Source organism: Phalacrocorax aristotelis, chromosome 2 (assembly GCF_949628215.1).
Source record: "Phalacrocorax aristotelis chromosome 2, bGulAri2.1, whole genome shotgun sequence".
Taxonomy (NCBI): Eukaryota; Metazoa; Chordata; class Aves; order Suliformes; family Phalacrocoracidae; genus Phalacrocorax; species Phalacrocorax aristotelis.
The window spans coordinates 103,001,555-103,018,657 of NC_134277.1; the positions used below are offsets into that span (position 1 = coordinate 103,001,555).

The 17,103-nt window shown below is 40.5% G+C and overlaps 1 protein-coding gene across 5 annotated transcripts in view; it reads right to left on the minus strand.

The window, feature by feature from the left end:
* ZNF236 (zinc finger protein 236) overlaps positions 1–17,103 on the minus strand; it is a 94,474-nt gene that overhangs the window by 8,368 nt on the left and 69,003 nt on the right. For all 5 annotated transcript variants that reach the window (XM_075084567.1, XM_075084565.1, XM_075084564.1 and 2 more), the window contains exons 25-30: positions 15,846–16,089; positions 15,234–15,413; positions 13,795–13,947; positions 12,830–13,020; positions 10,987–11,118; positions 6,783–6,980 (exon numbers count right to left, since the gene is read on the minus strand). In XM_075084567.1, the coding sequence (XP_074940668.1) occupies positions 6,783–6,980; positions 10,987–11,118; positions 12,830–13,020; positions 13,795–13,947; positions 15,234–15,413; positions 15,846–16,089 (1,098 nt within the window). The remainder of the gene's footprint in view (positions 1–6,782; positions 6,981–10,986; positions 11,119–12,829; positions 13,021–13,794; positions 13,948–15,233; positions 15,414–15,845; positions 16,090–17,103) is intronic.

The window sequence follows — 17,103 nt, forward strand, 5'->3', positions numbered from 1 at the left end:
TTTAATTAGTCTTTACTACACCTAAACAATAAACCTTCTTGATGTCTATGAAGTCCTGTTTCTCACTCCATGACCTGAAGCAAACTGTGCCTGCAGAATTTGGTTTCACTGGAAAATCAGCGTGACAGTTACAGGGAAGGACATTATTATCATAGTAATTGTAATAATATAGTATTATAGGGAAAATAATAAAAGGTCTTCTCAGAAAAATCACAGGAGATTCACAAACCGCAGCTGGGTTAGAGGTGAAGAAAACATTTTGCTTTTATCTTATTCCTTACCTCCTGGAGCACTGAAATGGTGGAAGCATGCTATGGCCTACTCCAGAAAAATTATCTGAAACTGGCTGCTTCTTTCTGACCACCACAAAAAACCCTGAACCCAAAACAACACCACCACCAAAATCCAACCCCAAAAACCCAACACCCACCCCCCCATTTTCTACTTGAAAGCAAAGGGGAGAGCATCAAGATAGCGGCTGTAAAGCTTTCTCTGTCCCCTTTCTCTGAAGCAACAGTTTGTGATACTAATCTGTTGCACTGATGTGCAAATCCCTTACACTTTTCCTGTAAAATATATGTTTTTGGAAAATAGTTCATGGAATACAACACTGTGAAGTGCAAGCACTTCTTCATAGACATGTCAGTATTTCTGTGATTTTTCATACAATGTTTTACAAGTTTATTTGTGTAATTCTTATATTTTTGCAGATAGGAAGTATCTTGGGGCCCCAAACGAGTGTTATCTAATTAGAAAATAAGAATAGGAAACCTTCTTTGAAAGGAGCCTTTACCCCCCACCCCGCATGTATTGGTATGCAACTCTCATGCTCCACCTGTCTTGAAACATTAATTGAAACCACCTCTGAAAGTATGGCAATGAAGTTAGTTTCATTCCATTGTTTTAGTAAGATCACAACCTCATTCTGTTTTCATTTTAGAATGATGTCCATGCTTTCTTTACTACCTATAGTCACTTTGCCAGTATTTCCACTGTCTAATGACATGGAATTGGACAGTTTAGTCACTGCACATGTCTTAAGATTCTCCTTTCTGAAGCAGTAAAATCAGGACAGTCACCAACATCAAAAGGGGAACTGAACATATTGGACTGAAAATTTTTTGTCACTGGGGGTGTTCATACATAGAATCTCTAACGATTTTCTTGTGGGTAATTGTGAAATTGCTGGTACTGCCACCTTTGGAAAAAACAAATACAGTTAAGTACTGGCATTTGAACTTTGGTACTCCTACCTCCTACTGGATTTTTCTGGGAAGCCTGAAATTTGGCAGTGCTCTTAATATTTTTGGTGATCTCCAGAATACCAGCAGTACAAAATTAAGACCTTCAGTAAGAGATCACTGAACACTGACCCCTTCCCAAAACCTGTGGCTTCATTTATCTTTGTTGAGCTTCCTGTTCAATGCTGCTCGCAGCCAATGTTCTGGAACACCTTAATGAAGAAAAGAGTTTGGTGAAGAGGTGGAATTTGTTTTATGACATGATGGCCAACTGTCTTTCTCTTTAAAACATCCTCTCCTCCTCTTCACCAAAACTGAAAAATGATGATTTGAAGATTCATTTTGACTTTCATGATCAGAAATCTTCTACTGGGTTTGTACAGGATACAAAGAAAACCTTCCTGAAATAAGATTTATCAGCTTTCATAGCCACTAGTTGGACTGATAAAGATCAAACTCTTATGCTGGTCAACAGACAGTAATAGTGCTTCCATGGGGATCAGCTGTATCGAACTGCAAACTTCTGCCACATTTCTCATGAAATGTTCCAAAAACTTAGCTGGTCACTGCTAGTTTATATATGGGAGAAGAAACTGTTGAAACTACCTCATCACCTGGTAAGGTTCACTATCCAATTTTTTTACCCATATACACAACATTACCCTCCTTTCTTAGGAGCTAACAAAATGTGATCCTTTGCAAATGCTGATGTCTTTGGATCTGAAGGTTAAAATGGTCCGCTGTACTGAGCAGGAATTGTTTCCTTATATAAAGCCATGGTACAAAGAAGCATCCCAAATAAATCAAATAAGGCTGTCTTTCGCATCAGAAAGTATCCATTCAGGAAGCCAATTTTCAAATATACATCTTTCTCTGTCATCACCTAGCCTTATCTAACACAAGTTTTTTTGTCCATGTTGTTCCTGATCTGAGTTCGACTGCAAATATTTTTCGAATCTCTTTTTTGCAGGGTAAGTTTAATAGAATCATAGAATCATTTAGGTTGGAAAAGACCCTTAAAAAAATCGTTGAGTCCAATCATTACCCTACAACAGCCAAGTCCACAACTAAACCGTGTCCCTAAGCACCAGGTCTACATGACTTTTAAGTACCTCCAGGGATGGTGACTCAACCACTTCCCTGGGCAGCCTGTTCCCATGCTTGACAACTCTTTCAGCGAAGAATTTTTTCCCTAGTATCCAATCTAAACCTCCACTGACACAGCTTAAGGACATTTCCTCTCATTCTATCACTGGTAACTTGGGAGAAGAGACCAACATCCACCTCGCTACGACCTCCTTTCAAGTAGTTGCAGAGAGCAATAAAGTCTCCCTTCAGCCTCCTCTTCTCCAGGCTAAACAGCCCCAGCTCCCTCAACCTCTCCTCATCAGACCTGCCCTCCAGACACTTCATCAGCTTCATTGCCCTTCTCTGGACACACTCCAGCAACTCGATCTTTGTCTTGTAGTGAGGGGCCCAAAACTGAACACAGTATTTAAGGTGTGGCCTCACTGGCATTGAATATGGGGGACGATCACTTCCCTGTTCCTGCTGGCCACACTACTCCTGATACAAGCCAGGACGCTGTTGGCCTCCTTGCCCACCTGGGCACACTGCTGGCTCATGTTCAGCCGGATGTCAACCAACACCCACAGGTCCTTCTCCACCAGGCAGCTCTCCAGCCACTCTTCCCCAAGCCTGTAGCATTGCATGGCATTGTTGAGAGTCAAGTGCAGGACTCAGCACTTAGCCTTGTTGAACTTCATACAATTGGCTTTGCCCCATCGAGCCAGCCGGTCCAGGTCCCTCTGCAGAGCCTTCCCTACCCTTGAGCAGACCAACACTCCTGCCCAATTTGGTGTCAACTGCAAACTTATTGAGGGTGCACTCGATCCCCTCGTCCAGATCACTGATGAAGACATTAAACAGAACAGGCCCCAATACTGAGCCCCGGGGAGCCCCACTGGTGACAGGTCACCAACTGGGTTTAGCTCCATCCACCACAAACCTCTGGGCTTGGCCATCCAGCCAACGTTTTACCCAGAGAAGAGTACACCAGTCCAAGCCATGAGCAGCCAGTTAATCCAGGAGAAAGCTGCAGCAAATGGTGTCAAATGACCACTCCGCAGGTCACCTTGTCATAGAAGGAGATCAGGTTAGTCAAGCAGGACCTGCCTTTTACAAACCCATGCTGACTGGGCTTGATCACCCGGTTGTCCTGTATGTGCCGTGTGATGGCATTCAAGATGGTCTGCTCCATAACCGTCCCCAGCACCAAGGTCAGACTGAAGGCCTGTAGTTCCCCAGATCCTCCTTCTGGCCCTTCTTGTAGATGGGCATGACATTTGCCAACCTCCAGGCCAGGGGGACCTCCCCAGTTAGCCAGGATTGCTGATAAATGATGGAAAGTGGCTTGGTGAGCACTTCTGCCAGCTCCCTCAGGACTTCTGGATGGATCCCACCTGGTCTCATAGACTCATGTATGTCTAAGTGGTGTAGCAGGTCACTAACCATTTCCCCTTGGATTACAGGGGCTTCATTCTGCTCTGCCTCCCTGTCTCCCAGCTCAGGGGCTGGGTATCCAGAGAACAGCTGGTCCTGCTATTAAAGACTGAGGCAAAGAAGGTATTAAGTACCTCAGCATTTTCCTTAGCTTTTGTCACTATGTTTCCACCCACATCCAATAAAGGATGGAGATTCTCCTTAGCTCTCTTTTTGGTGCTAATGTAGTTATAGAAACATTTTTTATTGTCTTTTACAGCAGTAGCCAGATTAAGCTCCAGTTCAGCTTTGGCTTTTCTAATTTTCACCCTGCATAAACTCACAACATCCTTGTAGTCCTCCTGAGCTGCCGGCCCCTTCTTCCAAAGGTCATAAGTTCTCCTGTTTTTTTCCCGAGTGACAGCCAAAGCTTCCTGTTCAGTTTGGCCAGTCTTCTCCTCTGCCAGCTTGCCTTTTGGCACACAGGGACAGCCTGCTCCTGCGCCTGTAAGATTTCCTTCTTGAAGAATGCCCAGCCTTCCTGGACTCCTTTGCCCTTCAGGACTGCCTCCCAAGGGACTCTGTCAGCCAGTGCCCTGAACAGGCCAAAGTCTGCCCTCCAGAAGTCCAAGGCAGCTGTTCTGCTGACCCCACTCCTTACTTCTCCAAGTTTCAAACACTCTGTCATTTCATGATTGCTCTGCCCAAGACAGCCTCCAGCCATCACACCACCCACAAGTCCTTCTCTGTTCACAAACAAGAGGTCCAGCGGGGCACCTTCCCTAGCTGGCTCACTCCCCAGCTGTGTCAGGAAATTGTCTTCCACACACTCCAGGAACCTCCTGGACTGTTTCCTCTCTGCTGTATTGTACTTCCAGCAGACATCTGGGAAGTTGAAGTCCCCCACAAGAACAAGGGCTAGTGATTGTGAGACTTCTCCCAGCTGCTTATAGAATATTTTGTCTGCCTCTTCTTCCTAGTTGGCTGGTCTGTAACAGACCCCCAACATGATTTCTGCCCTGTTGGCCTTCCGCCTGATTCTTACCCATAAACACTCGACCCTTTCATCACCACTGTCAAGCTCTAGACAGTCAAAACTCTCCCTAACATATAGGGCTTCCCCACCGCCTCGCCCTCCTTGCCTATCCCTCTGAAGGGTTTATACCCATCCATTGCAGCACTCCAGTTGGTCGAGTCATCCCACCATGTTTCCGGGATGGCAACTATGTCATAATTTTCCCACTGCACAATGGCTTCCAGCTCCTCCTGTTTGTTGCCCATGCTGTGTGCACTGGTTGTAGGTGCACTTTAGTCAGGCTATTGATCCCACCACCTTTTTGGGGGGTGATGCCCTAATGCCTATGTGACTGTTCTGAGGCGCTTCGTGGTTTCTAACGCATCAACCACTCTTGCGCCTTTGCTGCCACATGGACCTCCATCCCCTGCCTTCACCGAGATGGCTAGGGTGCTGCACGCATTGGTACAGTGACATTTTAAATGTGCTCCAGTGTACTCAGTACATCGTGGATCAGACAGAATGACTTTGCTAGCACACCATCCTTTGAACATTGGCATGCTGTCCCCAGGCTTATCTCTAGGGAGCCTGGTTTTATCCCTTCCCCCTTCAAATCTAGTTTAAAGCTCCTTCAATAAGCCCTGCTAACTCCTGTGGAAATATACTTTTCCTTCTTTGAGACAGGTCACCAGCAAGCCTGGTGTCGTGTGCACTGACTCATGATCAACACCCCAAAATTTTGCCGGTGACAGCAGTCTCGGAGGCAGTTATTGATCTGCTGGGTCTTCCTGTTTCTCCCCTCATCACTCCCTGCAACTGGAGGAATAGAGAACGGTGCTTGCACTCTTGATCCCTTAACCAATTATCCCATTGCCCTGAAGTATCTTTTGATTGCCCTTGGACTTCTTGTTGGAACTTCATCACTGCCTACGTGAAAAAGCAATAATGAATAATAATCCAAGGGCCATATCAGGGTAGGAGGGCTCCTAGTCATATCTTTAACCTGGGCCCAGTGTATAACAGAAGTCAAGGTTTAATTATGAAAAAAAAAACCCCACCAAAAAACCCCCCACCAGCCAGTTCTAAGAAAACAAGATGAAGCGAGACTGATATTTGGGTTTTTTTATCATTAGTAAAGAAATACTAATGAACTTCATAACAGGATGAAGTTCACAGAGGTGAACTTCATAAACAGGATGTATTTCCTTAAAACATGATACTACAGTGAAAGGAAATGTATTGAAAAGCTCTTCTAAGAGCTACTTAATATAAAGACATTGCCTCTGGCTCCAGAAACTTCCTGCTATAAATTGTGGGAAGCTGGCAAAATTCTCATCCAGTTATAGTGTATGTTTGCTCTTTTCATAAGACACTTATTCAAATCACTGCCTTTCAGTATCTCTCAGAGATAGGATACTGGCCTGGACATAACACTTGCCTAGTACAGCTCCTAACAGAAACATTCTATAATCCACTTAAAAACTTAAACACACCACTAATTTTTTTGAAAAGACTTGGAAGTATCAGGTTGTTCATAATCTAGAGAAAGCTAGACAGAAAATATCACTAGACAACAGCAATAATATAAGGATGTTTTAAAGCAAATGCTTCACCTGTAGATGTCACTTGTACTCATAACACAGAGCATCTAAAAATCAAATGATAGAGTGCAAAGCAGATAGCTTCCTATGATTCCAAAAGCTTATCTGGAAATCAGTATTAGCAAGTGATACCACACTGAAGCAAAGAAAGTAAGGGAAATTTTTTTCTGGCACTTATTATTTGCATGACCAGCAAATAAATTAATATTAATAAATAAAAGATTTTTCATTCTGTAGTCAATATATGCATTAAAATCCTCTCCATGCTCCAGAAAAGAGTTCTCTATCTGTGTATACATTACCACATAGACTCCCTCTCTCAGATGTACACCTCACACTGTAAAAGGAAAGGAAAGGTAAAGGGATAATAGGTACCTTTCATTTCCAAGAAGTCCTAAACAAAAGAATGAGTTAACATAACAATCAACTAGTATTACCAAATACCTTGAGATGTGTTGCCCGCTTAAAGGCTTTGTTGCAGATGTGGCAAACATGTATTCTTTCCTTGCCATGAACCTCTTTACTATGGTGTGTCAACATGGTGGCTGAAGAAAAGGTTTGATTACACTCAAAACACTGGTGCACGCGACCTTCTTTTTCTGCTTGACTGCTTTTACTTACATTAGGAGAAACCTCTGTCACCTATAACAATTTATAAAAAAACACTGTCAAATAATTTCATAGACACGTCCACAACTGTGGTTTATTTTTCAAAATCTACCTCAACTTGACCAGTTTTTGGAGAGTACTTGCAAGCAATTTACCAACACAAAGGAAATAAGTAAGTTGTATGCAAATATGATCTTGTATTTCATTGCTCTTAGAAATGACACATGTATTTTAAGAAAACAGAAAGATGATAATAAATGTACACACAAAATATATATATTATATATTTTTCTATATAAACAAATATACACATTAATTTACGCATTATAAATAGTGTGTTTGTACAAATATTTTCTTATACTCAATTTTATGTTCCTGAGCATCTCAGATGATTGTTGCATTTATCACCAAACAAAATTCAGAGCCAAAAACATTTCAGACAAAAAAGAAAATATCTCTGATTTTACAAAGAATATTTTCTATTTAATTTCTCTTACAGCAGAACATCCACCTTCACAGAGTATCTGAACACTAACATTGTGAAGAATTCACACTCATAAGCATATGCAAATGTAGAAGTCACATGCACATGATTTTATTAGAAACGTAGAATAGTTCAAGTTTGAAGGGATGGCTTGAGACTGTCTAGTCCACTATCCCTAGAGTGCACTTAGGGCCATGCCCAGACATGTTCTGAATATCACCAAGGATGGAGACTGTACAGCCTCTCTAGATAACCTCTTTCAGGGTTCAACCACCTTCACAGTGAAAAAGGGTTTCTTTGTGCTCAGTTGGAATTATTTTAATTTGTGACTTCTTGTGCTTTCTCTGGGTATCACTGAGAAGAGCCTGGTGCTTTACTCCCCTCATCAGGTATTTATGTACAATGATAAGAACCCCCCAACCCAGAGCCTGCTCTCTTTTAAGCCGAATGGTCCCAGCTCTCTCAGCCTCTCCTTCTGTGTCGGATGTTCCAACCCCTTTAATCATCTTTGTAGCCCTCCACTGCACGCAATTCTGTATATTCACGTCTCTGTTGTACTGGGGGGCCCAGGACAGGGCACAGCACTCTAGATGATGTGTTCTCACTGGTACTGAGAAGAGGGGAGGATCAACCTTCTTGACTAGCTGGCAACACTCAATGCATCCCAGGTTGCTGTTGGCCTTCTTCGCCACATTGCTGGCTCACAGTCAACTACTTGTCCACCAGAGCCCCTGGTCCTTCTTTGAAAAGCTACTTTCCTGCTGCCCTCAGTGTGTGCTAGTGCATGGGGTTTTCTTTCTCCAGGGACAGGACTTTGCACCTCCCCAAGGTTACTGTTGGCCCAATTCTCCAACCTGTTGAGCTCCGTTTGCATGGCAGCACACCCATTCAGTCTCCACTTCTTCCAGTTTTCTATCACCCATAAACCTGCCAAACATGCACTGGATTCCACCATGCACATCACTAATGAAGAACATTAATGAGCAATACCAGCCCCATTATTTGAACCCCAGGAAACACCACTAATGACCGGCCTTGAGATGGACTTAATTCCATGGATCACAACCCTTTCATGCCCAGCAGTTCAGCCAGTTTTCAATCCACTTCATTAGCTTGCCTACAAGGAGGTTAAGGGACACAACATCAAAAGCCTTATTAAGGTCAAGACAAACTACATCCACTGCTCCTCTCATACACCAAGCCAGTCATCTCATTGTGGAAGGCTCTGAGGTCAGTTAGGCATGTTTCTCCCTCCATAAACCTCTGCTTCTTGTCCTTCATGTGTTCGGAAATGCCTCCCAGGATTACTTGCTCTATTGCCTTCCCAGGGATTTGAGGTGAGGGCAACTGACCTGTACTTCCCCAGGTTCTCCAACTTGCCCTCTTGAAGGCAGGAGTAACTTTTGCTTTCTCCCAGTCCTCAGGAACCTCTCCTGATCACTATGACCTTTCAAAGATAATAGACTGGTCTCATGATAACTCATGAGAGTACCCCATCACCAATCGATTTGTGTAAGATCCTCCTCCGCAGAGGGTACACATTCATTGCTCCACCCTTTCCCACTGATCTCGTTGACCTGGGATTGCAGAAGACAAATCTTACCAGTAAAAATGAAGTAGAGAGGCATTCAGTACACTGCCCTTTTTCAAGTCTTCTGTCACCAGGTCCTCTGCCCCAATCAGTAGCACAACAGCTTATCTTCCTCTTGCTGCTGATATGCCTGTGAAAGCCCATCTTGTTACATTTTATGTCCCTTTCAGAGTCAACTCCAGGTGGCTTTGGATTTCCTAAACTCATTCTTCTGCCTCCTTGGATAGTGTCTGTGTACTCCTTCAAAGTCACCTGACCTTCTTCCTCTTACATATGCTTCTTTTATAAATCTGAGTTTTGGCAGGAGCTTCTTGTTCCACCATGTTGGCCTCCTGTCGCCTTTGACTTCCTACACATTGGGATTGATGATTCTTTAGGAGGACGACGTTTAAAACCAACCAGTTCCTCTGGTCCTTCTCCTCTCCAGGTCTGCTTACCATACAATTATTCCAAGCAGATCCCTGAACAGACCAAAGCCTGGTCTCCTGATGCCCAGGGTTGTGATCCTGCTATTTGCCTTATTTCATTCCCTCAGGATCCTGAGCTCCATCACCTCATGGTCACTGCAGCGAAGGATGTCCCTGACCTTCACATTCCCAATCACTTCTTCCTTGTTTGCAATTATCAGGCCCAGAAGAACAGCTCCGCTTGCTGGCTTCTTAGTCATGGGTATCATCAATACACTCCAGAAATTTCCTAGATTCCTTGTGCCCTGCTGTCCAGCAGATCTTCGGCAGGTTGAAGTAACCCATGTGGACCAGGGACTGCAAATCACAGATTGGTTTAGGCTGGAAAGGACCTCTTGACATCATCTAGTCCAACTCCTCTACTCAAGAAGGGTCAGCTAGGGCAGGCTGCCCAAGACCAAGATCTATTTCTTCCTGATCAGGCAATCCATAGCAGATAGCTAGTATTGACAACAGTGTCACCTTGCCAATCCTTACCCATAAGGCCTCCCAGGCAGAGTTCTGTGCATTCCTGCTGCTGTCTTGCCGGTCTGTCCTTCCTAAAGATCCTGAATCCAGCCATAGCAGCGCTTCAGCTGTGTAAGCTGCAGCACTTTTTCTCTCTGCTTCCAATGAGATCGCAGCCCTGCAGCGGCACGCAGACCTCTAGTTCCTCCTGTTTGTTCCCCATGATGCATGCATCGCTGTACAGACACTTCAGAGAGACACTCAGTTGTGACAACTTTTTCAAGAAGAGTGTTGAAGTTTCCTCTATTATGCTGTTGTCTCAGCACCTTTATTCATACACGTACACTTGAGGTAGGCCCCCTCCTTTCAGCCCTTATTATTTCTGAGGTTTCTCTTGCCCGTATCAGCCACAGCTTGCCCACATCTTGCGCTTTGCTTGCCAATCCAGTCCACCACTTCACTTGATTGTGGGTCACTGTCTGCCTCTCCCATTTTTTCCTGCTTTAGAGCTTGCATTACCAGGTTGGTTGAAAACATTCATTTTCCCTTCAACAAGAGAAGTCCAAACTACTTTTTTCTAATATTAATACTATATTACATATGTAAAAGTTTCTACTGAAATTCAAACACATAAGAAGTTGAAAAGACTTTATATAACCCCACTATTAAAGCAATTTGGTTACATGAAGAGAAGGTGCTATTTTTTTTTCCCCCACGGGTCTCAACTTCGTCGATTTTTCTTATCTAATTACAAACTTAGTTGGAAATTTTTGGAGACATCTATCTCTGTGTTAAGAGCATGGTTATGTCATTTGTAGAAAGAAACACATTATTAATTGCATTTCTTCTCTTTATATGAAAAAGTGTTTTTAAACTAAAACTTAAAACTGAATCGTGGTGACTAGGAAGTCACAATGAACCTCTTCCCAATACTCTAATTTGGGAATGACATCAGCCTTCTTGCTTTAAGATATAGAGGAATCATTCCAGTATTTTGATTAAATGATGTCCTTTACTCACAAAAAAGATACAGAAATATATTGTACCCACCTGATACGTTATTTCATCAGAGTTTGCAGATGCTGAATGGGGTGTATGGCTCACCAGTATGACTTGCTGTGAGCCTGACCCACTTTGGCTAGCGAGACTGGAATCTGTGAGTATAGCAGGGAACTGCTGACCCTGTCAAAAAGGGGAGACAAGAAAGAAGAGGTACAATAACTATATTTAAACTATATTTAACTGTAGTCATGTGAGAGTTATGTTATACCCCAAAACTACCTTTTTTTTTTTTCCTTGAAAAAGTCCATTCCAGAATCCTATCTGAACAAATACTACTGTTTTCTCTCCTTTTCCCCTTCCATTTTAAGTCTACCAATGTAAGAGTAACAACAGCTGGAAGTCTGTAAGAGTAGAGATTCAATTCTGATTATTTTTTCCCAGGCTTGCATCAATTGCTGAATGTCTCAGCCTTCCCTTGTCTTTGTCTCTTCTGCTGATACCTTCTTTAACCCCTCTATTCTGCTTTCCTGTATAATCTTCCCACAATATTTTCCTTTTTTAAAATCTCTTAATTAGACCTACTTCCAAACTATATGAAATCAAGGTACAAAATTACTAATGCAGATACACGATTACTAATATCACACTACTACTTCTATTTCTACGTTACTGTTAAACACTCCTCAATTTCCCCAGGAAACGCAGTACCTTTATGTATTAGCTGTCTATTTATCAAGATTCCGACAACATAGACTGTGTTTGCATAGTTACCAAAACAATATTTCATTTTATTTATGCCTGCCTTAACAGCAGGCATAGTCTTATTAATAAACATCAACACTGTCAAATGTAATTGCTTAAATCATTATGAAGTCTGAAATGAAACCACATGTTGCTTTGTTACTCTGTGATGCCAGAAATGACAAATGCAAATGTGTCACAAGAACTATTTAAGTAGTCTTTTCTTCCCCTCCCCAGAGCAAAACTGCAGAGAGGGAAGCATGTAATCATCCTCACAGGCTTTGCTTCACCAGGTTTAATCACACCGTATGCTAGACAAATGGTCTTTCATTTATATACATTTACACGCTTTAATTTGAGTCAAAGACTAAGAAACAAAGTAAACCTAGTTCAGCTAAGAAAGTAGAAAAAACAGCTCAAGTTTTCAGATTTCAAATCTACACTGAAATACCAACCACACAATGGCCCTAAATTTTTACTTTCTAGTCTTTTAATATTATATTTTGAATTAATATTATTTATTGATTTTTTTCTCTCCGCTCTATAAATTGTATTTGCCAACACATCTTTGGCGCTTGATGACACTACAAAAATCTTAAATTATGATAAAACCGAAACTAATGGTAAAGCTGCTGGAGAGATGATAGTCCATACTGCACTAATCTTATAAAATTTCTTATAACACTATGTGTTATTAAAGACAGTCAATTTAATTTAGATTCTGTCCTGTTATTTGCTGTGAAAGGAACTGTCGCAACTACTCTTCAACCTTCACATCCATAAGTAGTAAATAAAAATTTTACAGATTGAACAGTAAGTATTTAGGAATACTAAGATATATTACTGAATAGTGAGAAGTACAGAGTTTAGTTTATCACTAAACACTGATCTCAAGCAATGTTTGAAACAGCAGAACCTAGATGTTCATTAAAAAACACCACCTACAAAATTTATCTGTATTTCTGTTTAAATATTTTATGCTTCTACATGCCAGCGTGCACACACTGTTGGCAGAAAGAAGGAAAGTTAACTGAATTTTCAAATACAATGTATTCACAGGATGAAATTATTTTCTAAGCAAAATCTCCAATTCCTGCCCTGTAAGACAGTAACATTAATTTATCTGTCAGTTCAGAAAAGCACTTCTTACCTGTGAAGTGATATTAAGTGTAACCGCATCAAGACCACCTGACAACATTCCCTGAGTGTCAGCAAGAGTCAAGGTGACACTACCATCTCCTCCAACTCCTGATGAAGACATCACCAAATTCTGGGCAGAAACTGTAGACTGAGATATTGGTGCTGTTGAAGGAAGGCTTGTTCCACCTGTTGTATTAAGTTCTGGAATATTCACAAAATAGTAAAAAAATAAAACCTGTTACATACAGAAACTCTTCGCTTCAAACTTATTTTAATTGAACTTAATTTCTATTTCTCTTTTGCTAGGCCCTTCTATTTTGGAAGCAAAAAAATCAAACAGCTAATCACATGCCAAAAAGTGTCGGAGTCATGATAAAATTAGAAAAACTACATCTAAACATAGCTTTATGGACATCATACTGCAAAGCAAAGTACACATAAGAGTGAAAAAAATTATTTACATATCAGTAATAAGTCTGGTTGCAGCAGTTTGTACTAATACAATCAGTGCAACCAATGCAACCTGTTGCCCTGGTTGAAAGTCTGAACAACTACACACACAGGTGTTTATGTCTATGTATAAACAGGAATTCATATGTGTATTTAAAATATCAAAATTTGAATACTAAAGCAGATTTGATATAAAGGATATTTTATCGTCTGTCTGCAGCAAACGTATCAGATTTCTTTTTCCTCTGATTCACAGAAACAGGTCTTCAGTATTCCTGTAACTGCCCCAAAGTACTAATTTTAGATGTAACTTCTTGTTTTCATTTTCTTCTTACTCTGTGGAGTAAAACTCATTTAAGCTGGCCTAACAAATTAAGGCTAGTGTGAAAACACAAAGCCATGTAGTTCCTGAATCGTAATGCGCAAGATTATAACATTTCAGATTTAGTTACCTGGTCTAACATCTATTTTTTAACAAAACTTTATTATTGTTAGTTAGAAAAAAATATATATCTGTATGCATACCTGGAGCATTTAGTGAAGTGCCCTGAGAAAGAAGCTGGTCGTTGCTTATAGTTAGTGTAGCACCTGCAGTCTGACTGTTGATGGTTGGTGCTGTCAGCCTCAAGCCACTATTCAGATCATTGCTTCCAGAATTATGCTGAATAAGATCTTGTCCTGAATAGAAATTAATGCTGTTATAACTGGAAGTGTCTCAGTGTTATTCTGCTACTGTACTTAGAGCTATAAACAAGTAATCAAGAAATAATAAAAGTAGAAAATACAATGAAAGATTCATTTCTACACATGCAGATTTTTGTGCAGAGGGTCAACAAGTTTAATACAGATGTGATTATGCATAGCTACATCCTACCATTAGAGAAATGCCTGTGCTTATTAATAATTAGACAAATACAGATCTTGCTTGCTTAGATTCAAAGCATCAACTCCATGAAACCATAAAACCTGGCAAACGAAAGCCTAATGGTTAAAACGTGATTGTGATTTAAAATTTTTTTTTTTTTTTTTAGAACTACTATATGGATAATGAATTGCATTGAATATATCCTGTTTTGGGAAAAACTTCACTTTCACATGGTGTTAATTTTGTGGAATGGTCAACAAACACAGAACAGAGTAACTGAAAGCAGATTCTATCAGTTGTTGGACAGCTATGCTCCATTTCCTTCAATAAGTGAACGCCCATTAACAAGCAGGAAAAACAAAGGTGGGGGAACGTGACACCTTAACATAGACATTATTGTCATGACACTTAAAAAAATTAAGCAGGTTACAGAAAACAGAAAAAGATAAAAGTTAAAAAGAAAAAAGGAAAAGAAAGAAAAGCACTGAATATTATACTGGATCTATTAAAGAAATGCAATGATACAAAATATTAATTGTCTTTGGCAGAAGTGGAAAGCTATTTATAGTGTATATAACTAAGGATCGGTCTCTTAGAGGAAGTAAGAAAATTGGTCTAAATTTTTGCAAGAAACCTGAAGTATTAACTACATATAAAGACGGAACAGTATACCTCAAAAAAACTGTCAGAACATCTATTAGAACCATGGTTCCACAGGCATTTGAACAAAACTAGATTAAATGCTTGCCCCCAATGCCTAACCCTACTTGTCCCCATCCCAGTATTACCCAGGAGTTGTATGTCCTCAAGCAAAGCACCGCGAGGAAACAAGAACTGGTTAAACAGGCTTCACCACTGAGAAAACTATCTGTTGAACCAACAGTATGAATGAAACAGGGAACCAATCTTAACATGCACCCTCAAAGCAAATGTATTTGGTTTTCAAAAGCAGATTTGGGGAATATCTTTAAAAAGCTGATGAATATAACAAATACACCACAGGAAAGCTGTGGAGAGTGAAAATACCCTCAAATGCTACTGTATAGCTACCTTGTAAAATGGAGATCTGCTACCATTAGAGATCATTAAAAATACCAACCAGATATTGTAAGAGTGATTTCTTGAGGACTTCCTGATGAGCTTGTAGTAGTAGAACCTGAAGCATGAGCTAGAACTTGACTCAAACTGGAATTGTTTATGGTCAATGTTATCTCATGTTGTCCATTTGAAGATGATACCATACCCTGTGAAGTCATGACTTGAGAGATGTCCTGTGCACCTAAATATAAGCAGGTAGAACAAAAAAATTCCTGAAAGATCCTTTCTTTTAATAGATACAATTTTTAAAGGAATTAATACATTATTTTCTACACTGCTATTAAGGATGTAGCCAAGTTAGAATGTTAGAACTTGTACTTTAAAAGAAAAATTGTTCTCATATCCAATTTATTCCTCTGCAGGTTAAGATCTTCAGAACAAAGATTTCACATTTGTGAAGACTATAAACGTTCTTCAACATTTTTGTTATATAGTCCACCTTCTGAAAAAAATCACATTCAAAAATGGTAAACCAAAGTTGTAAATTGCTGAAGACATCGATACAAGAACTGTATGCTTATTTGGGGGCAGGGGGCAGATTGTCTCACTGTGGGCAATACCATATTTAAAACTAAGGCATTCAAAGCACAATAAAACTACTGACACTGCTTACCACTAGCATTGGTTGTCAGCACAGACTCTTGCTCCGATAAGGATCCTACTGTCATGTTAGCAGAAGATGTTACCGTGGGCTGCAAAGTCAGGCCTGATATAGGCTGAATAACCACGTTAGCTGGCACTGCATTCTCTGTTGCCTGGAGAGAGGGATTCTGTGGAGCCATACTGGCATCTCCAGTTAGCTGCTGAGCAAGTAAATTACTCTGCTGTAATGTCTGCTGTAGAATACTTGGATCAATCTGAAAAGCAAGTTTTCAAACTGAAGTTAACAAAGAAGGGTTAAATGAATAGCCTTAACGTGAACCTAGAATTCAAAGGGTTGTATATAGAATATATTACAGTCAAACTTTATAAATTAACATTTTAAACTCAAATTTAATTTTTTAGGTGTGTGTATATAGCCAGTCTCCAAAGTCACTACATAAACAGTCTTCAGCTGTAGAGTCTTCCCTCCCTTCCCTCAGCAAAATGTTTGGGAAATCAAGATCATAGTCACACACAAGCATGCTGGGCACCACATACCCACAATGCTGGTGTTCTGGCTTTCTGTACTGTCTTACTGTTGCATGTAACACCTATCACTGTCTTGAGGCCTTTGAAATTGAAAAGGCATGGAGCAGAGAGAAGACTGATATCAGAAATTATCTATTTTTTCAGCTCCTAGGGCTCATTAAGGTCTCGGTTCACAGTCAAATATCTGTCCTCGATAGTTAAAAATAGATATTTTACTCTTTAGGGATGAGCATATGGGGACTGAGGGAAACAAAACTAAAATGCAGTTTTCTCCATTTTACACTAAAAACTTCTTGAGTAGGTAGACTCTGAACAGCCCGATGCAACTCTGAAGAGGACTCTTCCCTGACCTTTGGGTTGGACTTGGTGACCTCTAGAGGTCTCCTCCAGCCTCAGTGATTCTGTGGAACTGACCAAACACAACCAGGAAAATCATTCTTTCACATAATTTCAAATATAAGTTTTTAAATGTAATCACTTGATTTGAAATGTAATCATCTCACCTTTTTCTATTGTTCATTTTACAAGCTCAATGGGAATTTAAATTGTGAATCCAAATATTAAAAACTTGCCAGGTAACACTGGTGTCTTATGTTAAGGAAAAGAAAACTCTGGGCAATAATTTGGCTTGGTTTGTTTCTGTGGGGGGATTTCTTTTGGTGGAGGGAGTAGGGAGCTTTAGCCTAAAATGCTTTAAAAGTGAAAAGAAAAATACAATTAAAAAAACCCCAACTTATTTT